The sequence below is a fragment of the Talpa occidentalis genome, unplaced genomic scaffold, assembly GCF_014898055.3.
Source record: "Talpa occidentalis isolate TD23 unplaced genomic scaffold, MPIMG_talOcc4v2.1 talOcc4.12, whole genome shotgun sequence".
Classification (NCBI taxonomy): Eukaryota; Metazoa; Chordata; class Mammalia; order Eulipotyphla; family Talpidae; genus Talpa; species Talpa occidentalis.
In genome coordinates, this window is record NW_023601212.1 from 14,391,140 (window position 1) to 14,418,308 (window position 27,169).

Sequence of the window (27,169 nt, forward strand, 5' to 3'; positions counted from 1 at the left end):
TTATTTACTTTGTTGTCAGTACCTGCTTCTTGAAAGCAACAACAAATAGGAAGGAAGGTAGTATTTATAGTTATAGCTATTTATAGCTGCTGCCTGAGCAACCTTAGGAGACTTGAAGAAGGAATGTGTCCCTCCTGCTACGTTCTGGGTCTGGATAGGTTCCTTGAGTTGGGGGTTTTCAATTATCCTCTGCTTACAAAAATACTAGATGATAAATTTGTAAAATTTATAAAATACATAAATAAGCACAATAAAGAAGTAAAAACCATCTACAATCAGACCACTAAAATAACCATGGTCAATATTTTGTGGTATATGATTATATATAGATACAGTTGTATGCACTTTTTTATGAAAGTGAAATTGTGTACTATTATATATTGTTTGCTCACCTACCTTTTCACTTAATGTATCAAAAATAGTTTCATATCATTTAAATTTATTCTATATCTCTGTAAAATGGCAGCCTACTAAAACCAAACTGTATAATTATTAACAATATGTCAATGGACATTTTCATAAAATTTTGGATATATTGATGATAAATTAGGGTAAATTGTTGGGGGTAGGATACTGGGTCAAAGTATGTGTGTTGTTTCACGAACTGGAAAAATTAGCATAGTCAAAATGTCCATATTACCCAAAATAACTTAGAGATTCAGTGAAATCCCTATCAAAATTCCAATGGAATTCTTTAAAGAAGTAGAGAAAACATTACTGAAATTTATATGGAATCACAAAAGACCTGAATAGGCAAAGCATTTTGACAAGAAAGAAGAGGAATGGAGGTTTAATGCTCCTAGACTTCAAACTATATTACAAGGTCATTAAAACAGTATGGTATTGGAATGAAAAACAGACACACTGATCAATGAAATAGAATTGAAAGCCTAGAAATAAACCCACATCTATATGAACAGTTAATCTACAACAAAGGAGTCAAGAGTACACAATGGAGAAAGGAAAGTCTCTTCAACAAATGGTGTTGGGAAAACTGTTCAGCCACATGCAGAAAAATGAAAATAGATCACCCTCTTATACTGTTGGTGGGAAAGTAGACAGGTCTAGCCCCTATGAAAAATAATGAGGTTTCTCAAAATATTAAAAATATATCCACCAGATGATCCACTAATTCCATTAATTGGTATTTATTAAAAGAATGCAAAAATATTAATTCAAAGGGTTACATGCACTCCTGTGTTCTCTGCAACACTATTTAGAATAGCCAAGTTACAGAAACAACCTAAGTGCCCAACAACTGATGAGGGGATTAAGAAGATGTGGTACATACACACTAGGGAATACTATTCAGCTATCAAAAAAACTGAACTCTTGTGCCTCCCTGGTGGCGCAGGCGGTTGAGAGCAGCGCTGTGAAGCTGTCCGCAGCCTCTGCAGCGCGGGTTCAATTCCCAGCTGGCCAGGGAGAGTCCCACGTGCCGTGAGACCTCTCCTGTCTTGCCCGCTGCTCCCCTCAGCAGTGCATTTCAGTAGATCTGCCTGTTCTGCTCCCCACTTTCTCTGGTGAATCCTCTCACCCTCTCGCACATCTGGCCTGTACCCCGGTTCTCGTATGCATGAATAATAAATCTTAAAAAAAAAAAAAAAACTGAACTCTTGCCATTTGAACATGTATGGAACTGGAGGGAACGTTTAGTGAAATAAGCCAGGTACCAAAAGACAAGTACAAGATTATTTCATTCATATGTGGAATATAGAGTAACTGAGCGAAGGAGCTGACAAAAGTAAGACAAAACAAAACCTAAGATTATGACTGCACAATTGAGGCTATTGGAGGGAGGGGATGGGAGTGGGAATAAAGTGGCGGGGCCCAGCGGTATATGATAAACGGATGTGGGTGCTCTGGTGGTGGCTGTGATGTGGTGATCTACATCTGAGGAGGTGTAACCCTTTTCCCCTGAATCATATACAGTGCTGTAATCCAATGTTACCTCAATATAAAAAAAAAAAGAAGAAATAGATGTATCGTATATTTAAAAGTATGAAACACGAAGTCTTGCTGTCCTATGAGAAATAATACATCAGTGTTTGTTCCCAGAACATCAGTCTTGTCCTCTCAGAACTGGGGCCTGAATATAACTTTCTTTTTTTTTAAGTTTATTTATTTATGCATACAAGAGCTGGGGTACAGGCCAGAGGTGCGGTGGGGGGCAGGTGAGAGGATTCACAAGAGACAGAGTGGGGAGCGGAACAGGCAGATCTACTGAAATACACTGCTGAGGGGAGCAGTGGGTGAGACAGGAGAGGTCTGCCATGCCATGTGGGTATCTCCTTGGGTGGGGGATCAAACTCCTGCTGCAGTGGCTGCAGATAGTGTCATAGTGCTGACGCTTAACTCTTTGTGCCACCAATGAGGCACTGATTATTACTTTCAATTTATGAATTGATTCATCAAATACACATTAAAGACTTACCATCTGGCTTTTATTTTTTTCACCTCTCATGGGACCCTCCCCCAGAATCCACACCCACATCCACTATTGGGCACACCCTCTTAAACCACACACTGCCAAGTTCCTAACACCTGTGACAGCTGCTGCCTAAAAAGCAGCGACAAAAACCCTTCCAAATGTGAAAGACCTTCCCCCCAAGCTTCCCCCAAAGTACTCCCCCCTCACCAGCCAGAAGCCACCCTTTCTGCTCTTCTTTCTGCCTCTGTGGTAGGCACAAGCATGGCTTGGAGTTTCCGTGGACAAGCCCAGCTGGGGGGCCTGCTCCTCTCCCTCCTCGGCTGGGTCTGTTCATGTGTCACCACCATCCTGCCACAGTGGAAGACTCTCAATCTGGAACTGAACGAGATGGAGACCTGGGGCATGGGACTTTGGGAGGTCTGTGTGAATCAGGAGGAAGTTGCCACTGTGTGCAAGGCCTTTGATTCCTTCTTATCTTTGCCCCAGGAGCTCCAGGTATCCCGCATCCTCATGGTGACCTCCCATGGGCTGGGACTTTTGGGGCTTCTGCTTTCTGGGCTTGGGTCCGAATGCTTCCAGTTTCGCAGAATCAGATGGGTACTTAAGAGGCGACTTTGCCTTCTTGGGGGAACATTGGAGACATCAGCATCAGCCATGACCCTCTTTCCAGTTTCCTGGGTGGCCCATGCCACAATCCAAGACTTCTGGGATGACAGCATTCCTGAGATTGTGCCTCGGTGGGAATTTGGAGATGCCCTTTACTTGGGCTGGGCAGCTGGTATTTTCCTGGCCCTTGGTGGATTAATTCTCATCTTCTCAATTTGCCTGGGGGAAGAAGATGTGCCCTCTCCCTGGATGGCTAGCCCTACAACCCCACCGTCCTGTGTTCCAGCAGAGGAATTCAACGGATCCTTCTGTCTAACACCAAGAGCGAAGAACCAGGTCATCTAGGACAGTTTCTGCTGAGGAATCTTTGGAATAAAGAAGTGTCAGTAGAATCCTTTATCTTCCTTACCTTTCATCGCTTTTTTTTTTTTTTTTGGCTTTATGGGGAGTTTATTGGGGGGGGGGGTTGTCACTGTACCATTGTTAAGGATTTGACTATCTTAGTGATATTATGATCCTAATCTAAGAACGAAAATTCAAGACACGGTTTGTAACAAACATATTTTCTGATTGGAGACTTCATTTATATAAATGTTTTTTAACCTTTTATATTATATTATTAATTTTTTTATTACTAAGGAAATATAGAACAAAGCTGTATTCATCATAGAAAATCAAGTATGAAGTCAATAAAGATAGATACATAGATAGATGGTAGATAGAGAACAGCAGCCTCAGAGAACTCTCTTTTGTCCATTTTTAGCTTCAGGGGCACAATTTGAAAGAGAACTTAGTGAAATATCTTTGCTATTTTGTAGATTCTGAATATTCTAAAGGGAAAACATTATTGTTTTTGCTATGTTAAGAGTCTCTGTGTGGTCTTCCCAGCATGAAGTAAGAAAGTATGAGGGGGAAGTCCTGAGAAAACTGGGACAAAATGGTTACTCCAGCATGACTGTGTCCAAAAACTGCCCAGTGTGAGCATATACAGATAGAGAATGAGTGACTTCTCAGAAATGTCATTTATCATATGAAAATCACATTATAAATCCCTTCATTTTTAACCCAGATATCAGCAGGCTTACTCAGGCTGTGACTACAAATAAAGTCCCTTTGATAGCAATGACCCACCCGACTCTCCTGCTCCCTTTCTGACTATCTAGCACACCCCAGGTATTTCAGGGCATTTCACCTCTGCCAGTCCTCAGGGGGAGCCTGTGCTAGCTCATCCACCTGGCTGTCAGGTGCAGTCCCTCTGCAGTGACCATCTGTCCCCCCACTCCCTTAATGGGTTGAAAAGTATCCCCTTTGACCCTACTGACAATTTCCACAGAACTCCTAAAGGGGTCAACACCCAAGTTCCCCAAACAGGTCACTTCTGCAGTTTTGGAGCATGCTGGGTTGCTTGCAGAGTAGGGCAGACACCTCCCCCGTTCCCCACGCTGGTGCTATTCAGCTCTGAGGCTGCTCTGTTTGTGCTGGGAGCCCCAGGATACCTCTTGACTATGATAAAACAGCATGGCATGAGCCTGGCACCTTGAGATACTCAAGCAAGAACTCACACATAGTAACACAAGAATAATAACTTTGCCAGCATACCCCAGGCCAATCCTGTCCTTGAAAAATAGCATTTTTCTGATGAAATACATCTGCTTAGGGCCTCCCTGGTGGCACAGGGGTTAAAGTCAGCGCTGTCAAACTGTCACCAGCCACTGCAGCATGAGTTCCATCTCTGGCCAGGGAGATCACCCACAGGGCACAGCAGACCTCTCCTGTCTCACCCCCTGCTTCCCTCAGCAGTGTGTTTCAGTAGATCTGCCTGTTCTGTTCCCCACTCTGTCTCTGGTGAGTCCTCTCACCCCTGCATCTCTGGCCCACACCCCAGTTCTTGTATGAGTAAATAAATAAATCTTAAAAGAAAAGAAAAAAAAGTCTGCTCAGGTGCAACTTTTACCTTGTGGCCCAGAGTAGAATTCTCTAGCAGTCAGTTTCTCCAGAAAGCTATTTTCCCTTTTATATATGTCCTTTTGTGTATATACACAAATCCAAATTAGGCAAATAAATTTCTCAGTAAAAAGGAACAGTTTGCATAAAAGTTCTGTTCTGGTCCTTCCAGGTTCTAATGTCCATTTTATCCGTTATGCCTTCTCAATGAAGCATCAAAGATTCTGAAGCCAAGATTCAATCAGGGGTGAGGCACAAGCATCCAAGAGTTAGCCTGCCACACAGTACCTATAAGAAAGAATCATCACTCATCTACCCAATCATTCATTTATTCATTTCACAAATATTTATGGAGCACCTACCATGTGCTAGGCACTGTAATGGGACCAAGGAATAAGACTGTATGTAAGACAAACTTTATCTCTACCTCTTATACAGACAAATAGGGGAGACAAATATTAATGTGAAATCCCTCAATAAGCCAGAAATTGTTTCTCTAGCAAACTTTATATATTCAGAAAAGTCTTAGGTTCTTATAGTAAGAGGAATTTAATCAAATCAGGGACTCACAGATGGGTGACTGGCTAAATGCTAAGTGATAACTGATTGAAGGCTAAAGAATAGATGGCTATTGTAGATAGAAAAAAAATGTATACAGTAGGTTGGGAAATGAACTTGAACTTGAGGGGTCAGATGTTGAAGGGGCCATAGGTCAGATAGTGGATTGTGTTCTCAGGCCTACAGCAAAGCCAGAGTAGCAACACCTCCTCTAACACCCAGCCCCTGTGGCTTCCCTACCGGGGTTAAAGCACTTTCACATATCTTCGTAGCTTTACTTAACATATTTTGAAATTATTTTTTTGAGGTTGGGATAGCAGGTATTATTTGTTTTGCTAATGAGGAAATCGAGGTATAGAGAAAAGAGGCAGCGTGCCCATGATGAGCAGTTAGCTAGTCAGGGCTTAAAGTCAGGGTTTGGATGAGAGGCAAACTTTCCTCAACCCAACCTCTGGCTTCATGGGATGTGTTGCCAGGACAACACACCAGACTAAGGGAAAAACTAGCACTGAAGCAGAAGGAAAAAACAATGATGTACAAAGAACAACCTTACCCTTTGGGCCTTTGTTGAGTTCTAAACAGGGTCTTTGTTTCCAGGCTGGCCACCTGCTCCTGCTGGTGGCCTGCAGTTCTCACAATCCCACATTTGCAGGTGCTTATGTTTTTCATCGGCATGTGATCATGCCTTCCTCTGCAAAGATATGGATGCAAACTAAAGATGTGTTAAGTATTCCCTGACTCTTCTTATAAAGGTCACAAAGGTATTTTTTTTAAAAAGTGGCAGTGAGGTGGGACAGTTGATTGATTCCTAAGTAACCCACAGAATGTCATCCCCAGAAGGGATTGTCACCTGTATTCTGGTAGGAATCCACTTTTTGAGAAAGTATGAGGGAAAAAATGCTTTTCATCTAAAACTGCCACCATTTCTTCCTACGTGCTTTGCATGTGGAAATACTAAAAATAGAACTAACTGAATCTTAGCTTCAACTCAGCCTTTTTTTCATATAGATGTGTGGAAAATTATTTTAGCATTTAAAAAACTTAATGTGATTACACATGGAGAGATGTGTGGTAAGGTGTGTTAGAAGCAGGAAAGGACATCAGTCAGTATTCAGGCCAGTGGCCTTGATTATGTGTAAGACATTGCCTTAGGGACCCATGGAGTTGATAGAGCTAGAATTGGAGAAGCCTCAGTGTCATTTTCTCCACCAGTCTTTTGGGTTAGAAAATTTCACTATTAGCAGAAAAGGCATTCCAGAAGGTACTTATTAAAATACACATTTGTTATCCTTCTGAGCCTCTGAGAACAGATCTAGGGGGAAATTCTTAAGGGATCCCAACTTGGGGTCCCACATTTGGGGATGGGAGTGAGAAATGGTTTCATGGACATGGGCAGAGATGGGCAGGAGAGAGCAGCAGGGTTGGGACAAGAAGAAACTCAGAGTTAGGGAAATGTTTGCAATCACTGGCATCTATCAATAATAGGGACTAAAAGAAGCTACAGTTTACCATCTACTCTACCAACTGATGAGGTTATCTCTTTAAAGTCAGTCATTTTCTTTCAAATTGAGGCTACCAGAGCAGGAAGGAGGGCAGAACAAAGTGTGGAAGGGCACAATGGACTATGGTGGAGGACTATGAGTGTCTTGGAGGAAGGTGTGGTGTGGTAACATACACCTGAAGGGTGTGATTCTATACCTCTAAATCATTTTTAGTTTTATAAACCAATGTTACTTCAATTAAAAAGATAGTAGCCCATCACTGTCATTGCTACCTCATCCAAATTTTTAGTATGTTCAATGGACTGCTTTGTTGTCCAGAATTATGACTAAATCTTCAGAGCCAAGTCCTGTGGGTGCTCTGTGCCCTATATTTTAAAGCGAGAATCTCAACATATTGTTGCTTAAGTAGTGGTCAAACTTGTCTTCATATCCACCAACCCAAATGAAAGCTTATGCAAATTCATTAGGGAGAATTCTGGAATGAAATTCAAAACAGTTTTGAGTAATGTGATATTCTCTACACTTTCCCATGAGGAATGGGGTGGAGATGGACCTTATGAGAATTACTCCTACATGGCAGTTGTCCCCAAGAGGGAAGACCAGCATCTAAACACACATCCTATTTATGCTGAGGTGCTGAGCTGCAGAAACTGCACCAGGACCTCCCTGGTGGCGCAAGGGGTTTAGTCTCAGCACTATGAAGCTATCAGCAGCCACTGCAGCATAAGTTCGATCCCCAGCCAGGGAGCTGACCCACATGGTGCAGCAGACCTCTCCTGTCTCTCCTGCTGCTCCTCAGCAGTGTATGTCAGTAGATCCACCTGTTCTGCTCCCCACTCTCTCTCTGGTGAATCTTTTCACCCCTCCCCCACGTCTGGCCTACACCCCAGCTCTTGTATGCATAAATAAAATATTTAAGAAAAGACTTTCTTTAAAAAAATAAGGAAAGAAACTGCAGGTCCACTTCTACTGCCATCAGAATGGTGCCTGCCCCCCAAAATTCTTGGAAAGAACTGACCTGCATGATGGAGGCACAGAGCTGGTGCCTAACCATGACCACTTTGCAGGAGGCTGGCTGGAGTGGGTGTGGTGGCATCACCTGCCCCTCTGCCTCTTACTGCAGCAGGATGGTCAGCTTTCCACAGTCCAATGGATGTTGGCAAAGGCAGTCCAGGTAACACTGTCCCAGAGCACTGCTGGAAGGTGTGAATTACTAAAGCAGGAGCTGAGTGGGACAGTAAGAGCTACAGCCAGAGGGTCCAAATACCCCATCAGGGGCCTTGCAGAGGTTTTCTACAGGGTTCTTTGAAGAACACACATTTGACCCCAAACAATAGATAATAATTTGATTCCTGCCATCACAAAGGACATTTGAGAACTTAAGAGTGCAAGTACTATGAAAACTGCTTTCTTAAAAAGCAAACAACATCCTTGACCTTCTACTCCTAAACTCTCTTCCCGCAGGCTTGAGGGGAGCCAGAAGTTGGGGGTGAGGAGGAAATGGAGCAGGGAGTGTACCAGCACATTCTTTGGTCCTTCCTTACTGCTGGCCCCTGAACTTCAGGCTGAGGTCTAAACTAAGGTGATGGGAGAAACACCAAAGCCAATGAATCAGTAAATTTTTTATCTAGATTGTCCAGACTCTACAAAACATGAAAATCATTGTCTAAATGCTCAAACATGACAATAAAGCTATGAGATCTTCCTGAGATGCTGTCAAGGGGCAGAGAAAGGAGATCCAAAAGTTCACTTCGTAAGGAAGCAGGAGAGACAGAGAACTATTGAGTCATAGAACCCTATTAAGTTCAGGAAAGTCAATAAATTTACTAAAGAAATATATCTAAGCAGGAAAGAATCAGATAGGAGATACTATAATTCTTCTATCTAATGTAAGCCCTGAAGCCTTCAACATTTCTGTTTTCTGTTCAGATGCCAGAGACCCATCCTGCTCTGGGAATCTATAATATACCCCAAATATTTCATATTCACCTGTGGGCCCTCCCCAAGCTAGGGAAATGCTTCAGTTCTTGATTTATGACAAATTTCCCCATGAGAATTGTACCTTGACTCTATACTATAATTACTACATTTACTGTCTCCTTTAATTCTTAAAATATAATTGCAAGGTATTTCCTATTTTATAGACCAGGATAACAGGTTCAGCTGATATTTGAATTCAGATGTGTCAGATTCCATTCACGAACACTATAGAACTATTAAACTTACGAATGAGGGCCTCCCCGGTGGCGCAGCGGTTGAGTGCAGGGTTGCGAGGTTGGCCGCAGCCTCTGCAGCGCTGGTTCGATCCCCGGCTGCTCCCCGGCCACCGGAGGAGGGTCCCGCATGGTGTGCAGACCTCTCCTGCCGCCCGCTGCTCCCCTCAGCAGTGTACTTCGGTCCTTCTGCCTGCTCTGCTCCCCGCTCTGGCTCTGGTGAGTTCTCTCAACCTCCCACGCTTCTGACTGTACCCAGTGCTTGTATAAATAAATAAATCTTAAAAAAAAAAAAAAAAAGAATATCATTTAAAAAAAAAAAAAAACTTACGAATGATATCTGGCTATCCCTTAGGCAGGGATGGTCAAGATGACCTAGTCAATGATCAAACTAGTCCTAGGCCATCACTGGGGATTCTGTCCTTACACCAAAATCAAAATGCTAATTTGGGGAGGCTACCTTTGGTATGCATTGGAGACTTGTGTTTGCAATGGGTGAACTGACAACTGATTCTGAAATTTATATGGAAACACAAAAGATCAAAAATAGCAAAGATGATCTTAAAGAAGTTTAAAAGTGGACATTATATTGGAAATTAACACAAAGCTAAGCTATTTGACAGTGTGATACTGGTATCAGACCAATATCTGAAGACTTCATGGGCCTCCCCGGTTGCGCAGCAGTTGAGCGCTGGGTTCCGAAGCTGCCCGCAGCCTCCGCGGTGACGGTTCGATCCCTGGCTGCTCCCCGGCCACCGGAGGAGAGTCCCACATGGCGCCGCAGACCTCTCCTGCTGCCCACTGCTCCTCTCAGCAGTGTACTTTGGTCCTTCTGCCTGCTCTGCTCCCTGCTCTGGCTCTGGTGAATTCTCTCACCCTCCCGCGCTTCTGACTGTACCCAGTGCTTGTATAAATAAATAAATAAATCTTAAAAAACAAAACAAAACAAAACAAAAAACTTCAGAAATAGGACTCCTATGTAGACATCTGATTTATGACAAACGTATATAGTATGGGAAAAAGGACAAAGTTTTCAACTGAGTCAATCAGTTAAATGTGAAAGGTAAAACTTCTGGAGTTAACACAGGAAAACATTTTCATGACCTTGGGTAGTAGTTTCCTCATTAGGACACAGTAAACACTAACCATGAAAGAAAGAAAGTCTGATAAATTGCACCTTAATATTAAAAACATTTTCATAAAAGACATCAAGAATGAGAAGACAGAGTAGGGCAACAAATGCAATGCATATAACCAACAAAAAATTCCGTAACTACTTTAAAAACTATAAAAATTTAAAAACTATAAATCAGTTTAAAAAAGACAATAAATTCAACAAAAAATAGGCAAAAGCCTCAAACAAATAGGTACTTCACAAAAGAGAGCAGCCAAAGGCCAGTAAGTACATAAATCAGTATCATTAGTGTGCAGAAAAGTGCAAGTTAGAAGGATGAGTTATCATCATAGATTTACCAGGATGGTTAAAATTAAAAAGACTGAAGAAACCAAATGTTGAACTAGAATTCTTATAAATTGCTAGTGCAAGCTTAAATTGGTATAACTGCTTTGGAAAACTGTTTGGTAATACCTAATAGCCTAGTAATTCCAGTCCAGTGACATACCAAAAGAAATGAATTTGTATTTGCATCTAAAGACATGTACATGAATATTCTTGATAACATTATGCATAATGACCCCAAAGTGAAAACACCGCAATCGACAGTAGAATAAGCCTTAAGATATATTCCTATATGTTCACATAAGATATATTCACAATAAGATACAAAAACTGGGCAATGAAAATAATAAACTACAGCTATAGTTACTTCCCCTTTCTATACCATCCCCGCTATTTCCCAGACCTTCAGTCTGCCTCTTGTTCACTCCTTATTTAAACTGTACTATGTATCCACTTTGCACATCTTTCTTGGAAGTGCGTAAGGTAAAACTGAGTTTATATGCCTCATGGTTCTTTTTTTTTTTTTTTTTTAGAGATGTATTTATTTATTTAAGCAATGGGTACAGTCAGAAGTGCGGGAGGGTGAGAGAATTCACCAGAGCAGAGCAGGGAACAGAACAGGCAGACTGATGAAATATGCTGCTAAGCCGAGCAGTGGGCGCGGCAGCAGAGGCCTGCGCGCTATGTGGGACCCTCGCCTGCGGCCGGGGATCCAACTGGCGCTGCAGAAGCTGCCGGTAGCTTCTCAGCCCAGTGCTCAACCGCTGCGCCACCAGGTGAGGCCCTGCCTCATGGTTCTTAAAGGAGTTAGCAAATCCAAACAGAAGAGGATTGCACTGTAGTTAAGCAAGGAAAGTCTAAATCCAGTCTCAAGGGAATTTATGCCGAGGTCAAGGAGCCAGACCAAGCCCTGGTTATCACTTTAGATTAAGGATTACCTAGGTTTCCAACCCCTTCTCCTCATCCTCATTGTCAAGAATGACAATCCTCAAACATGTAAAAGTCATGCTTAAAAATCAGTTTGTGGTCCCCATAAGCAATCAGGCTATAGCTAAGGCAGCCAGCTAAAGTGAGGAAAAAGAAATTACTTCTTGGCATTTGCCCTGGTGGTTTGGGTGGATCCAATTGACACAAACTACTCACCACCACATACTACAGATGTCCTTCTGTTCCTTTCTTGACCAACTAGATTCTTAATCACTGACTAGGAAATAACTAAAGTGGAAAGGCCTATGATGACTGAGCAACCAAAAAGCACAGGTTATGAAGTGAGACACATCAAGTGGTAGTGTCCTGGCCCAACCAGTCACAGCCTCTATGACCACAGTCCCCATTGTCCCAGGGTTGTTACAGTAAGTGAAACAATATAACTGTGCACAGTATTCAATAATGACAAGGATTTAAAATAGAGGCAAATGCTGGTGCTTAGAATTTTAATCAATGGGTGTGAAAATGGATCAATTTCCCCTGAAACAAATCTTGGCAGTAACTTTTTTTTTCTTAAGATTTATTTATTTAGGGCCTCCCCGGTGGCGCAGCAGTTGAGCGCTGGGTTGCGAAACTGCCCGCAGAGTCTGCAGCGCCGGTTCGATCCCCGGTTGCTCCCCGGCCACCGGAGGAGGGTCCCGCATGGCGCGCAGACCTCTCCTGCCGCCCGCTGCTCCCCTCAGCAGTGTACTTCGGTCCTTCTACCTGCTCTGCTCCCCGCTCTGGCTCTGGTGAATTCTCTCACCCTCCCGCGCTTCTGACTGTACCCAGTGCTTGTATAAATAAATAAATTTAAAAAAAATTATTAAAAAAAAAAAAGATTTATTTATTTATACAAGCACTGGGGTTCAGGCCAGAGGCGTGGGAGGATGAGAGAATCCACCAAAGACAGAGCAGGGAGTAGAACAGGCAGAAGGACCGAAATACACTGCTGAGGGGAGCAGCAGGCACAACAGCAGAGGTCTGCCGCGCCATGTGGCCATCTCCCTGGCAGGTGGGAATTGAACAGGAGCTGCAGAGGCTGCGGACAGCCTCACAGTGCTGCGCTCAACCCGCTGCGCCACAGGGGAGGCCCGGCAGTAACTTCAAAACACAAAAGCACCTCTGCATGTCTATAGAAGGTGGCCTACCACTAATTTAAGCAAAACACTGGGAAGTTCAGCAATATGAAAATAAATTTTGTCCTTCTAAATTTCCAAATTACAAAGTGGACACATTTACATGCAATGCAACTAGCTAATAAGGTGAAAAGATCTCAGTCACCACTAGGTGCTGCCAAAGAAAGGTCTGTTGCAGGTCTTATTCATCCCCATCAAGCTTCTCAATCCCTTTATCTGCTTTTCTCTTTTTAAGAAGAAAAACTGGAGCATGACAGATGCTTGTGGAGTCCAATCATTTTGAAAACAAAAAAATCTGTATTTCAATAAAGGCCATACTGCACACCAAAGGTAAAACAAATACTTTTATTGCACATTTATAAAATCTGCATAGTTGTATCAAGTATTCTTCCCTCCCACCAGACCCTCAGTAATCTGAAAATTTAGCTAAAACACAATACCCAATCTGAAGTCTTTTAAAAATGCTCAATGGGGAATATCTCTCTCTACATATACATATATATAAAGATTTTTTTTCTTTTTACAAACCCACATCCCTTATTTTTTCAGAGCAAAAAAGGGGAATAGCATCAAAATGTACTTTTGGGCCAGCAGCTGCCTTAGTCATCTGTTATTGACAATTTTTAGCTGCTAGAAAATTTTACCTAAATGGGTAACAACTATCAAAATGTTAGCTTTAGGCAGGTTTCATAATGTCATTTTGTCTAAAGTCCTTAATACTTTCCTTTCTTTCACTCAGAACTGAGTGAGAGGTTTTCTGGTTTATTTTAAAATAGAAAATAAAAGAGAGAAGAAAGAAAGGAGAGGCAGTTTTCTTTTGAATTTCCAGCATCTCACTGCCACATGACCTTCTATTCTACCCACATGTAAAAAGGTGGTGGTTCATCAGCAACCCATTTTGTCATCTCATCAAGAGCCAGGCTAGGCTAGATTTTATTTCTCATCTCTTGCTGTTAACAATTTTTAAATGTCATTTGTACTTGATAAAATAACTAGTAGCTGTTCGTCTGGTTCAGGTTCTGATGAATCACCCTTCAATTCTGCTGTCAAAAATATTTATGCCTGAAGGATAATTTTAAAAAGTGGTAAGAGGCTTAGAAAAGCCCAAGCAATCTGGTAGGTACACAAGGCATTGCAGGTTTTCTGGCATAATTCAATATCCAATACATTGGTTCTTGCCTTTTCAGTGAAAACTGATTCATGATTCTGTACCAAAAAAGTGCAATTTTATTTTTAATCCTTCTTTACACACATGACATAGTTGGGGGCTGGCTCTGAATCTTACTTTTCCACCTAATCCCTTTCCCAAGGTAAACACTGTGACAACAGACTTCTGTGCAACCGACAGGCAACCAAAGACCAGAATGGGCCTTCAGCATGTGGGGCTTATTTCACAGTCACAGTTGAAACCCCCTGGATGGACTCCATGACAGCTGCAAATCGGCTACAAAGGTCATAGGGAGAATTGGGTCGAATAGTTGGAGGCTCCTTCAAGACAATGATTTCTGCAGAAGGATCTAGAAGTCTGGGTAGAAACTCCCCAACGCACAGCTTTAGATTTTCTGTGGAGGGAAAATGGATGGTTACACATAGAGTAGAGAGATCTCGGTGTAAAAACTGAGTAAGTTTACAACTACACAGGAAGGCCTTCCATATAACCCGTTACCCAATCTCAAAAGCATTATGCTGCTCAACTAACCATAAACGATGATTCCTACAGGCTATGCCAGAAGCATGGATCTAATTGACACATATATCAAAGTTTTGGCTACTGCTTTATAACACTACATAGTTACTTCATTATGGGAACATCCTTCTAACCCTTGAGAAAGTGGATATTATACCCTATACCATAAATATAATGTTGCTACTTTCTTTCAAATGATTAAAACACATCAGTGTGTGCATATGGTAGTAAGGAAAGCTATGTCTCACACATGGTCGAAAGAAAAACTGAATTGAAAGAAATTTATGGTTAGTGATTATTATAAAATTTCCCAATAGAGATTGTAAACCTGAACATTGTAATAAACAATCCTTAAATCATTGAGAAACTAACAAAGAGTATTCATAAACCAATTTTCTAAGTCTACCAAATTCACCTAAAAATAACTACTTTAGGGCCTCCAAAATGCTTTGGACAGCAAGGATATTTCATTTACTGACTGATTAATCTTGAAGGCATCATAGTTAATATTATGCTTGCGTTGCAAGTTTAAGTCACAGGAAAATTTAGCTGTGGCACCATCAGGTAATCAAACTACATAAATAAATTTTGATTTTTAAATTGTAATTAAAGAGTTCAGATTTTGGTAGATGAAACAGTGATAGAAGTTTGATGTTCTTGGAGAAGAGTGATTTTGCCAAGCAGGGCTTGTTGGCTGTGGAAACGCCTCAGCAGCCAGAGGGGAGGGAAAGGCTAAGAGGGAGGGAGGCGCAGGATCCCCCGACTTGTTCCAATGAGCAGATTCCCTGTTAACTTATATGCTAGCAGTTCCAATAATCTCTTTGACAAGTTTGACAACCATTATCATAGAGTGAGACCACTGTGATTCCCAGAATTCTGAAGAACCTTAGGAATTATAAGTGCTAACAACAACATACCTGCAATATCTTGCTCAAAGTAAGAGAACCAATGGTGTCTCATGATTTCAATGGCATCCAGGTCATCCTTGGAAATGTCATTATTAATGATAAGGTGAATGCAGGGAATGATCAACTCATTCATCACATTAATGCCCTCTGTTACAGAGTGGTCATCATTTGTTTCAAAGAGAGAGGCTGCTTTAGCATTCAGCTCCTACAGATAAAAAGCAGAATGAAAAAAAAAGTCTGAAAATGAAAAACTACTACTATTTCAACCAATGCTGATTTAACAGGTAGGCAGGTGATCCACACATTGAGATACTTTAAAAGATGATTCCCACTGGCCTAAATTTAAAGTCAAAGTAATGCTTAACACTTACTTCTACTCAAAGTCTCACTTGGCAGTCTTCAATCTCCACTGAGCATCAGAATCAGCTACAGAAGACACACAGATGCCCAGGGGCCTCCCAGAGTCTTGGGTGTAACTGTCCAGGAGGGGTCTGGGCATCATCAGTAGGGGGAAGTTCTTTAGGTGACTCTAATGCACACTGAGGGGTAAGAGACAGCAATGGAAAGAATCTAATTTCCTACTCTTGTCTACTGTGGGAGGTGAGGACTGGCAAGATATAATCTACATAAAAGCATGACTAATAAAATTTAGATCTGTCATCTACAAGGTCCTTTTTTCAATTTCAAAATGGCCCTGTCATGCTTATAACTGATTCAGAAATCAAAAAATAAGTCAGAAAATGTAGCTCACTTAAGGAACTAAGAGAATCTGCTTCCATGTAAAACTACACTTGATAATTTGAAAGAATCTAAAGCCCACTGGAGAGCTTTTTTTTTAAAAAAAAAAAACAAACTGGAGTATATTTGACATATGACATACAATAGCCTCAGGGATACAAAATAAATTTTCAGTATTTGTATATACTGTGAAACAATAGCCAGAGTAAATCTAGTTGACATGGTCACCATGACACCATACATAGTTGCAAACTGATCTTGTGATGAGAACTTCTTAGATCTACTCTCTTAGCAACTTTCACACATGCAATGCAGTATTGTTAGCTACAGTCACCATAACGTACACTACATTCTCAGGACTTGCTTAATCCATAACTAGAAGTTTGCCTTTGACCCCCAAATATTTTGTTTAAGTGATATTTCTTCATGGCTTCAAGGAACAGAGATAAACACAATAAAATAATAGAAATTATAAGATTTTTACAAACAGTACAAACCAGTAGGCATTTTCTCCGGTATAAAGCAATCACTGACTCCTTCACCCCCCGCCGGGGACCCTTCATCAGCAGAGCAGCATTGCTCTGGTAGGCATATACCAGGTAGGAAAGTGCTTCTTGGTACCTTAGAAAATAGTAGATAAACAAAAGCTGAGTGTTCCTTCTCCAAAAGCAAGGGCTTAGACCTCACGGATCCCTAATACAAGAACTAATTTGGCTGCAATTACAGAAAAATCTGGAAGAGGGAAGCAACGTGGCATAATGGGAAAAGCCTGAGGGCCAAAGATGGCAGCCACTCTCAGCTATTCTACAAATTGGCTGAGAAACCCAAGGAAAATCACGAAACTCCTCTGGGCTTCTTTCTTTCCCAACTCTAAAATTTAAAGAGGTGGACTAGAGGCTTATAGGGTTCATACTAATAAACTCACCATTGTGTGAGTTTTGTGTGTTGTTCAGATTGGAACTGAACACTGGAGGAAGTAGGGGTGCACTGAGCATGATAAGGGAGGTGATCAATGACTGTGATTCTTAGAATTTCTGAGCAGGCATCAGTAAATAAGAGTCCTGACCAATAACCTTAGTGAAACGAAAGGTTAACCTTAGTGAAATGAACGTACTTTCCTTTCTGATAGAGTTCCAGGCCTGTTAGGAGATACACAGACACCTTTCGAAACAAACTATAATCTTCATGCCACTTCTGAAAAGGAATGACCATCATTAATGATTACAACCACAATAAGCTATTTCTACATTAGCCACCACAGTAAGTTTTAAAGTCAGTACAAGTATTTATTGAGCACAAATGGCCAAGCACAAAAGCAACAAACGAAGGATTTGAGATAAAATATTTATTTCACATGAGCTTTAAAATTTATTATCTTAATTTCCAACACTCATCAAAGTCCTTCAGCTCTGGTTTAAAAGAATGATCTTTTGGGTTCTGATGAAACCATCCCAATGCGGGGAAGATGGAAGGACCAGGCCATTCTAATCAAACAGAATAACAGAATAACACTCTAGTTCAATGAGTGTGGTGGGCACAGCAGAGTTGGTACATGACACTGTTTTCTCAGAACACAATGCTTTGGACTGGGGGGAGATTGCAGTTATATATGCACTTTAATGGTCGGAAATTTAATTTCTAAAATAGAAAACAAAAATGTATTACTTGAAACAAACCAGAATCATGAATTCAAGAATTTTACTGCCAAGGACAGGCTAAAGTAGGTATTTAAGGGAAATAAAGGGTTGATTTATTTTAGTAGAAGGATAAGAATAAAGAACCAGCTATTCTGAAGGTTAAGAAAAGATCATTTTCAGTAAGGGGGTTGTAATTGTATGGGGAATATTAAAAAAAAAAAAAATCATTCTCACCCAGTCTGTTTTTCTTTTTTTTTGGGGGGTGGGTGGGGTGGGTGGATAAATTTTGTGGCAACACAAAACTGTTACATTTTGCCTCAGGAATTGAGTTTTGCTTTGTATTTAAAGACTTTACCTTATACTCTTCCATATTCATGTCATCTGGGCCAATCTCCTTCAGTTTAGCTTGCGCCACCTTCATAATACTGATTGACCTGTGAGGGAGATGGTTCAGAGGCAGGGAAAGGGTACAGTGCACAGAACCCCATCAGAAGAGGAAGTTGAGCCAGACCCAGAAAGAGCGTGTGGCTCAACTGAGTATTCCCTTCTCACCTTTCATCATAGCTAAGATTTTTATCAGCAAACTGTTCCAGAAGGGTCCGTTCTACTACCCTTTTGGGTGCTTCATTTTGGAAGAAGTAGACGAGCACATGCTGAAGTCGAGGATCGCTGTGTGAGGTGGGGGTCTCTTTGGCAAGCTGGTAGAGCCTGGAATATTCTTCATGGAATGCCTATGAGACAGAACGGACAGTCAGAGCTTCTACACACAGACTTGGAGTCCTAAGGTCTGGAGAGGTTTTCAGGATGCTAAGAAGTCTTCAAAGAAATTTTTCTCACTGAGGAATTGCAGATGCAACTACAGAATATCTAAGTTTTACATCTCATATGCAATGAAACTTCTCTAACATTCAGGACCAAACATATAATATACTCATAGGAAGCTCATTTATCCGATAAGATCTTAGAAAGACAAACAATTAGAAAGACAAATAATTAGTTTTAATTGTTTCAGACATATCCTTAAGTTCCGAGGATATGAATTTAAAAGGTCTACATAGGAGAAATTTATTCAAATATTAAATTTTACTCAAGTATCTTAAAAAGCATGGCCTCCTTTCTGAAGACTTACAAAGGGCCCAGCCTCACTCACAGCTTTACTAATAGACATTTCCTAACAACAGTCAGCCCTCAGGCTCGTGTGACCCAGACTGTGTTGTTCCCCGAGGCTGCATTAGTGCCACAGCAGGAGGAGCCACTGGGCCGCAGCAGAGCATGTTCCTTCACAGCACAAGAAAGGGCATTTAGGTCTTATCTCACTGAAAAGCATTTTCAATTCCATTGGTTTTTTTTTTTTTGCCGTCTGATAGCATTATTTCCCCATATTATGGTACCTGTGGCATAAGAATTAGAAAGGAAAAAGCAGAGATACCTTAATAAGCCCTGCTTCAGACCCATCCCGGTCAAAGGTCTGACGGGCTTTAGCTATGGCCAGGATGACCCCTTGCATGGCAGGGCTCAGCATCACCTACCACAGGAGGGCACAAAACAGAGAGAAAAAGGAGAGAAGAAAGGTTCAAAAGAAGAGTGTGAAAGACAGGTGAGCAGATTGCTGACGGGAAGCAGGGCAGGGCACTTCTTGGCCAGTGCCTGTGCACGCCAAGTAGCCCACACCAGCTCCTGCACACATTCCTCTACACACCACCAGGACCTCACCCAAGACAAGCCATTCCTATGTATTCTGATTTTGCAGATGAATAAAGATATATGTCTAAAAATATCTATAATGTGGCACTGCTGAAGAACCAAGTAAAAATGATACCCTTCAGAGGGAAGTATCTGGGGTGAAAAATTCCAATTTAGTCCTGTAGTCTGAGTGTATATCATAAGCACACAAGTACTTCTGAGTTTTACTAGGATAAACAGCACATTTCAAACAGTTTGGAAGCTAGGGAGGATACAAATGGGACTCTACAATGAAAACCTCCCCATGATTGAAAAATACATGTTCCACAGAAAAGACCAGAAATCCGAGGGACAGGATTCATGATTGTTTATGTGCAATGACAAATGAAAAGGAGATAAACAGTGAATGACTTGGGATTCTACAGCTTCTTTGTAAAACTTCAGAATTAAAAACAATAACTTCAATCACATTTGTTTTGCTCCCCAGACAATAATTTATATTTGCAGGAAAAACAGACTAACATTAAAAACATTCTTAACTTAAACAGGCATTTTTTGGCTTATAATTCCTAAAAAGGAAGCATTCTAACTTTCAGAGTCATCCAGACTCTGCAGTCAGCTCCATAAGTACATGCCTGGGTAGCTATATACTGGGACCCATGTACATAGGGAACAAGTTACCTATTTCATAATGGTAACTGAGGTTAAATTAGATGGGACCCCTGTCCATTATTTGTTTTAATGAGAATATTAACTATTGCCAGAAACCTTAAAGAAGTATATTCAGTCACACGAGAAGTAAATATAAGACTGACAACGAACAGCTAAATCCTGCACTCATCTTTGTACCTCCTCATCATATCCATCTGCATCAGATCTAACCAGAATCCTTCCCACACTGGGAATCTCGACTTCAGAGACCTCAGAATTAGGTTGGGTAGCAGATTCGGCATCATTAGCCTTGGGGAGCTGCTCTGACTGCTCTGCAAGGTTTGTTTCCGGGGACATGGGCTTCTTGGGTTCAGCTTCCTTAAGCTGTGGCAGCAGAATGGAGAAAGAGTAAAGAAAAAAACAAAAAACAAAAAACAGGAGAAATAAAGAGGAACTGGTTAAATACAGCAGAGACACAGAATAATAGAAATGTGAGAAGATTGTTGCAATTACTGCTGAAAGTCCGCCCCTCCTGAATTTGGGCTTCTGAGCCGTCCTCACCTCACTCAGGGCTGCCTCCACACCACTCTTCTCGTAAGCGTGTGCTGTGTTAGCGATCGCCTGGGCAGTCTGCTCCTTTACAATCACTGCATGCTCAGACGACAGGCAGCGAACCCCATGAGAAGAGGTGACTGAAGGCTCTGACAAAAAATTGTACGAATGAATTAGCATGTTATGATGAATAACTTCTAGAAAGCTCTGAAAAAGGCAAGCAGGATAGAAACAAAATTTGATAGATAATCCTTCTAACAAAACTTTAAAAAATATCTGCAAATTTCACTTAGACACCAGTGACTAGATGAAATGGCTACTTCAGCAAAAACCCAAAGGTGATCCTTTAAAATTGAATGTTCTGGTGCCTTGGTGGTGGGAATTTTATGAGGACTATGCCTGAGAGGAGAAACCAAACAATGTACAAAAATGAACAATGATGTGTGTGTGTATATATATAAACAAATTTAATTAAAAAATTAATGCTATATTTGTCATATTTCTTTATGCCAAGAAGGCGCCCTACAAACAACCACCTATTAGGAAGATCACCTTTGGAGAATGGTTTTTTCCATAAAATTGACCTACTAATCCTATCATGATTTAGTCAATGACTTGGGAAATAAACAAAAACTAAACAATAGAAGCACAGGTAGCTAGTCTTCCTGATATTACTTCTGCTGACTAGAAATCACATTCTAAATCCATAAGTTATTCCATGAGGTTGTGCTACCAACCACAGCAGACTGCGGTATCACTCCGTTAGCTGAGGTGCATGGGGCTGATGAGGGCATACAGCATGAATGCTACTAGATCACTGGCTTAAGTACCCTTCCCAGGTACCTGGTGAGGGAGAGAAATCCTGTGATGTTGAGCTGGTTGAGGATTCCATTTGAGGAATTTTGCAAGACTGCTCTTCCTCCCACTCTTCCACTTCTTGCTCAAATCTCCAGTTATCTTCCTGAATGTAATGTTTAAGTTCAACAGATAGAGCTTCCACTTCTCCTGACATCTGATCTGATTCTTTTGGGGCTGCCTCTGAGGGAAAAAAATGATGGAATTAAATGAAGTACCACCCCGCAAAAGGTCATGAGAAATCATAGGACCTTTCTACAAAGAAAGAAAATAAGATGCTTAGTCTTATTATTTTTAATGAAAAATACATACACAAATGCACACAGAAATGCTGACAACAGTCATAGCATACAAATAAGAGTTCCTGGCATATTAGTAGGCAGGCACTCACTAAATCTCTGAATGCCTGTTGAATAAATGAATGAATGAATGAATGATAAAACAGGACTTAAGAGTAAAGGGTATCACTGACAAAGTAGCAAGGACAGACCAAAGTTTCCTTCAAAGTTCAGAAAATCAGATTGAACAGAAATTTTAAACTAAGTTTTCTCAATGTAATTACTGTACCTATTATTGAAAATATTGATATCAAGAGGGTCAGGGTACTCTAAGACATTTATACTGCCTCAAGTTTCACACAAGTAAGTACATTATTAGAAAGCAGTTTGACACAATGGTTAGTCAATAACACCTGGCTCATTTAAAGCTATAATGAAAAATGGCAATGATAACAAGGACATATTAAATTTGATCTCTAACCCTGTGACCAAAATAGAAAAACAAACCTACAGCAGAACAACACTACACACACTGGTTGTTATTAACTAGTCTTTTCACTAAGCAAATGAGTTTTCACTTGTTTGTTTCTATAATATAAAAATCAACCACACAAGTTATATCAAGGCTACTTTCTACTTCCATCAGTAAGTATAATTATTTGCACAATAACTCCCACAAGCAGCTCTTCCTGCCTTGCACTGCAAATAAGCAATTATGAAATCAGTTACTCTTAAATGCTCATTCTCTCCATCCCGAACCCCCAAAACACTGGAAAGTCAGAAAGATAATGTGTTTCCTAGACAAAATGCTTATGTGTTTTCTTCTGACACAATATGGTAGTTTGAATACTAAAAGAAAAGGCCTTCTCTGATCTTAGATGTAAAATGCTGGTCAAAAGACCTCTCTCAGAAGGTGTGAAAGAAAGAAAGGCAAAATAATATAAATGAAGAACAGCAAAGAATTTGGAGTCAGAACTGTATTTGAATCTTGGACCTACCCTTTATTTACTGACTGTGTAACTGTGAACAAGAAGGGCACCTTAGATGTGAATGATAAGAATTCTTACCCTGCCTACCTCCCTTTTAGAGCTATCAACTACCTGTTGCAAAGCATGCAGTAAGGATTAAAGCACCCATATAAATGATAATTATGTAATTATTGTTTTTAGCATTAATACTAGTAGCAGTATGAGAAGTATGCAACTGTCCAGGCAAATAAATTTTAAATTTTAGCTATTCTAAAGTAGGTGCAGAAATGGGTGCTCAAAGATGTCTCTGAAAAAGCAAAGAAACTAGAGACAACTTAAAACTATCAATGAAGGTTTGCTTAGTAACATACATATTCCATGCAATGGAATTCTTATACAGTTATTAAAAAGAAAGTTGGTTTTATTTATGAAAATAAGATACATATTTCATGTGATGTAACAGATGCAGAATGGAATGAGAAAATACCCCATTAAGGGGAAAAAAATGCAGGGGGTGGTGGTGGTGGATGGAGAGCTATACAAATAAAATCTAGTATCTGCATAGAATTTTTCCTTGAAAACTACACAAGAAATGGAACAATGGATGTTTATTGGAAATAGTTTCTAAGGAGAAAAATCTGTACAAAGCAAAATCTGGAAAATTTGGAAAGGGTTAAAATTTGAAGGTAGGAAACTTATTTTTCCTTTATGTGCTCTTTTTCACCACTTATATTTTTAAAATGCATATTACTTTATAATAATAACAAATTCCAGTAGAAAAATTTAAAGAGTACTCTAAGAAAAGTTTGTATGGAGCAAAAGCTGACAAGAAAAGGCTATTGGTATTGGAGTGGGCTTGGGTGGCTATTCCCCAGGCCCTTGGGGTGGTCAATGCAGCCTCCTAGGCTGTGTGCAAACATGGATGGACTTTTCTACAGGTTGAAGGGCAAAACTCCATTCCAATTTCAGGACATCACCCAGGCCAGAGTGGACAACTCTCTACTCCTGATCCCTGAATGAGAGGGCTGCTGGGAAGGAGGTAGAGTGGGAGCCTTTTATAGGGGGTTTGCTCTCTTTGTTTTTGGAGCTGCTGCAGAGAGCAGGTGTCTTGCCAGGCAGGCAGGTGGGGGAATGTTCTGACTTCAGCAGCAGTAGGCCTCTGCTTCACCCTACCATGGTTGGAGGGCTTGGTAAAGACTTGGTCCTCAGGGTGTCACAGGCCCCAGCTCCTGACATGGCAGGCCTTGCCATAACCTGCCAGCTCCTACAGCTGCAACTCCATCTCACCTCTATGGTTGGTAAATTGGTTAGTAAACTCTATCCGGCAAGTTGTCTTTACCTGTCAGTTAAAATAATGTTGTTGTTGTTTTAAGCTGAACCAAAGGCCCTTTTGTTTGCATTAGTGGTAGCAAGTGGTCAGACCCAGAACTGATGAGAGGTTCTGATCCAGAAATAGTTTTTAGAACCTGGGAGAATGAAGTCTGTGAAAATAAGTGTTTATATGTACCTTATAAGATAAGTGTTTATGTGCAGCAAAATCTAAGGGGAAAAGTTTGAGAACAAAGTTTCTCAGGAAAAAAGACTGTAGAGAACAAAATCTATAAAGTCTATTGGTACCAGTTTCTGAGAGGAAAATTCTGTAAATAGCAAAATCTGAGAAAAGTCTATTGGAAACACAGTTTTTGAGAAGAGTATGTAGAGAGCAAAATCTGAGGAGAAAAATCTATTGGGAATTCAATTTTTGAGGAGAAAAGTCTATATGGAGGAAAATATAAACAGAAGGTGTACTGGGAACAAATGTTCTGGAAAAAAAGGTCCATATAGAGCAAAATCTGAGGAGAAAAGTCTATGGGGAACATAGTTGCTCAGGGAGAATAGGGTATATGGGACAAAATCTGTGGAGAAAAGTCTACTGGGAACAAAGGTACAGAAAAGAAAAGTCTATGAGATACAACATTTTGAGGAAAAAAGGCCTACATAGAGTAAAATCTGAAGGGAAAAGCTTACCGGGAACAGAGTGCCTGTGGAGAAAAGTACATAGGCAAAATTTGAGGGGAGAAGTCTATTTGGAACACGTTTCTGGGAGAAGAGCCTGTATAGAGCAAAGTCTGCAGGGGAAAGAAAAGTCTATGAGGGAAAGTTTCTGGGAAGAAAAGTCTATCGGGAACAACTCGCCTTCCTAGATCAATACAGAATTCCCCCCTATCTGGCTTCTAAGATATTTTTACCTGCATTGTAGTGGGAGAGCTTTTCATTAATGTACATCAGACAGTAAGCACTGACATTTCTCAGGCCTCCATAGGAATCTCTTTCAAGTTCTTCCCAGGAAGATTCAGTGACAGAGATGTCATTGTACTTGAGCCAGACTTGTCGGGGTTGATTATAGATGTAGGCCCAGTAGTGCCCAGCATTGGCTTGTCCTTCATGAACAAGAACTGCATGCAAGCGATATGGTACCTGCAAATCAGATGCCATATTTCTGATTAAGGTTAGACTAAGCAATATAACAAACTTTAGGTTATTAAAATTATTCCCACTTAACAGACATAGGAAAACTGACCAAATTTGTGTTTGATATGAGATTCACAGGAAAACGAACTAACAAAATCACAACTTTGGAATCCACCAATTATGACTCAGTTCCCAAGTCTTTAAAAGCAGCTGAATTAGATGATCTCTCTGAGAACTCTTTCAAGTCTAAATTTCTATGGTTATAAATCATAAACTAAAGATAACTTAGATCTCTATTCCCCCAATTACAAACTCAGTTTATCTAAAAATTGAATTACCTTGACCACTCATAGAGAGAAAAATTACCTTGCTCTATGCTTATTTGATCCAAATTTAAGTTAGCATATTTCATTTTGAAGCATTCACATGTTCTCTATATTTTGTATCTCATGTGATCATCTACCTGGCTAGGATAAACACCCTTTATCTATATATTTGCTTGTTTCAACATTTGGAAAGCATACTTTTTTTCCCCCAGTAAGGTGAAAATAGAGCAATGCTTAAGTGTCAACTAAGTATTGTAGAAAAGGTAAAAATTAGCCATAGAATCAAATTAAACACACACTTAAGCGATACTGTGACATATAACACAAAAGATAAAGTGGGGAAAACCCAAGATTTACATGGTGCATTTCTGCCATGTAACAGATCTGTTTCTCCATGCTAGTCTAGAAACAACCTTGAAAGGTCATGCACCTGACTGGACTCTTTTTTCCCTCTATGCTCAGAATGTTACACTAAATCAAAATGAATGTGGAGGATCATAATGTCTGCCCTGACCATCTCCCTCTTAGAGTTCTTAGAGAAACAAAACTCAAAAGTCTAAATGAAGGATCAGGGTACTTATTTTTTTTTAAAGATTCACTTCATTTTTATCCATACAAGAGCTGGGGTACAGGCCAGAGGCACGGGGGGTAGGGGAGGGGGCAGAGAGGATTCACCAGAGACAGAGCGGGGTACAGAACAGGCAGGCTGACTGAAATACACTGCGGAGGGGAGCAGCGGGCAAGTCAGGAGAGGTCTGCTGTGCCATGTGGGTAGCTCCCTGGCCTGGGATCGAACTCGTGCCACCAGGGAGGCCCGGATCAGGGTATTTTGTTGAGAGTGGTACCTGGTATTTGGCTCAGGTTTCCCCCATGACACTACTTAATTACTATTTTGTGAGAAATTGTTATTAATATTTGATAGCAAACCTTCCTACTGTATGAAATATCATGTCGCAGAACTAAAACAAATATTTTTAGGTTCTTTTGTTGGTAGAAGATATAGTGTCTTGTTTTTTAGTGTAAAATTAAGAAACAGAACAATCCTTATTTCCTTTCTAAGTTCATTCTTTTTTCTTTTTTTTTTTTTAAAGATTTATTTATTTATTTGAACAAGCATTGGGTATAGTCAGAAGCGCGGGAGGGTGAGAGAATTCACCAGAGCCAGAGCGGGGAGCAGAGCAGACAGAAGGACTGAAGTACACTGTTGAGGGGAGCAACGGGCGGCAGGAGAGATCTGCGCGCCATGTGAGACCCTCCTCCGGTGGTCGGGGAGCAGCCGGGGATCGAACCAGCACTGCAGAGGCTACGGGCAGCTTCGCAACCCAGCGCTCAACCGCTGCGCCACCCGGGAGGCCCTCTAAGTTCATTCTTATATCTCAGGGAGGTTACCATTTGGTTTCAAAGAAAACTATCAAACTTTCTTTTTGTACATACATTAGCAGCATCATTAGAACATGCCTTGACTACTTTCCCATCAATTTTCATTCTACCTGACGAAGGAGAGGATCGCAGTACATCTGCTCAATGGTCTGGGTAGTGCTTGCAATGCAATTCTTTAGATCTGTTTTTTAAAAAAAGAATATTTAATTAAAATGATTTCATTCATGTCACATGGGT

The 27,169-nt window shown here is 40.7% G+C and overlaps 2 protein-coding genes and 1 long non-coding RNA gene across 13 annotated transcripts in view; 1 reads left to right on the forward strand and 2 right to left on the reverse strand.

Annotated features, from left to right (window-relative positions):
• Positions 1-2,692: 2,692 nt before the first annotated feature.
• On the forward strand, positions 2,693-3,382 carry CLDN25 (claudin 25). The gene has a single exon (XM_037504262.1). The coding sequence runs from the start codon at positions 2,693-2,695 to the stop codon at positions 3,380-3,382; it is 690 nt and encodes a 229-aa protein (XP_037360159.1).
• Positions 3,383-5,005: 1,623 nt separating this feature from the next.
• LOC129145462 (uncharacterized) lies at positions 5,006-8,092 on the reverse strand. Its single transcript, XR_008551025.1, has 3 exons — positions 8,060-8,092; positions 6,093-6,230; positions 5,006-5,269 (listed from the first exon to the last, which is right to left on the reverse strand). It is a non-coding gene; the product is annotated as an uncharacterized LOC129145462 (long non-coding RNA).
• Positions 8,093-13,137: 5,045 nt separating this feature from the next.
• The window catches only part of USP28 (ubiquitin specific peptidase 28), a 60,062-nt gene continuing 46,030 nt past the window's right edge, over positions 13,138-27,169 (reverse strand). For 7 of the 11 annotated variants that reach the window (XM_037505296.2, XM_037505295.2, XM_037505299.2 and 4 more), the window contains 12 exons: positions 27,043-27,113; positions 25,004-25,232; positions 21,518-21,712; positions 20,684-20,823; positions 20,321-20,506; positions 19,218-19,313; positions 18,341-18,519; positions 18,144-18,222; positions 17,266-17,345; positions 16,649-16,772; positions 15,423-15,618; positions 13,138-14,380 (listed from right to left, as the gene is read on the reverse strand). In XM_037505296.2, coding sequence (XP_037361193.1) covers positions 14,205-14,380; positions 15,423-15,618; positions 16,649-16,772; positions 17,266-17,345; positions 18,144-18,222; positions 18,341-18,519; positions 19,218-19,313; positions 20,321-20,506; positions 20,684-20,823; positions 21,518-21,712; positions 25,004-25,232; positions 27,043-27,113 — 1,751 coding nt within the window. In that variant the 3' untranslated portion in view covers positions 13,138-14,204. The remainder of the gene's footprint in view (positions 14,381-15,422; positions 15,619-16,648; positions 16,773-17,265; positions 17,346-18,143; positions 18,223-18,340; positions 18,520-19,217; positions 19,314-20,320; positions 20,507-20,683; positions 20,824-21,517; positions 21,713-25,003; positions 25,233-27,042; positions 27,114-27,169) is intronic. The other 4 variants (XM_054693109.1, XM_037505303.2, XM_037505305.2 and 1 more) reach the window with 2 other exon arrangements.

What these genes read in the sequence shown, in the direction of transcription:
- CLDN25 (XM_037504262.1), top strand. Translation starts at nt 2,693, where the DNA reads ATGGCTTGGAGTTTCCGTGGACAAGCCCAGCTGGGGGGCCTGCTCCTC.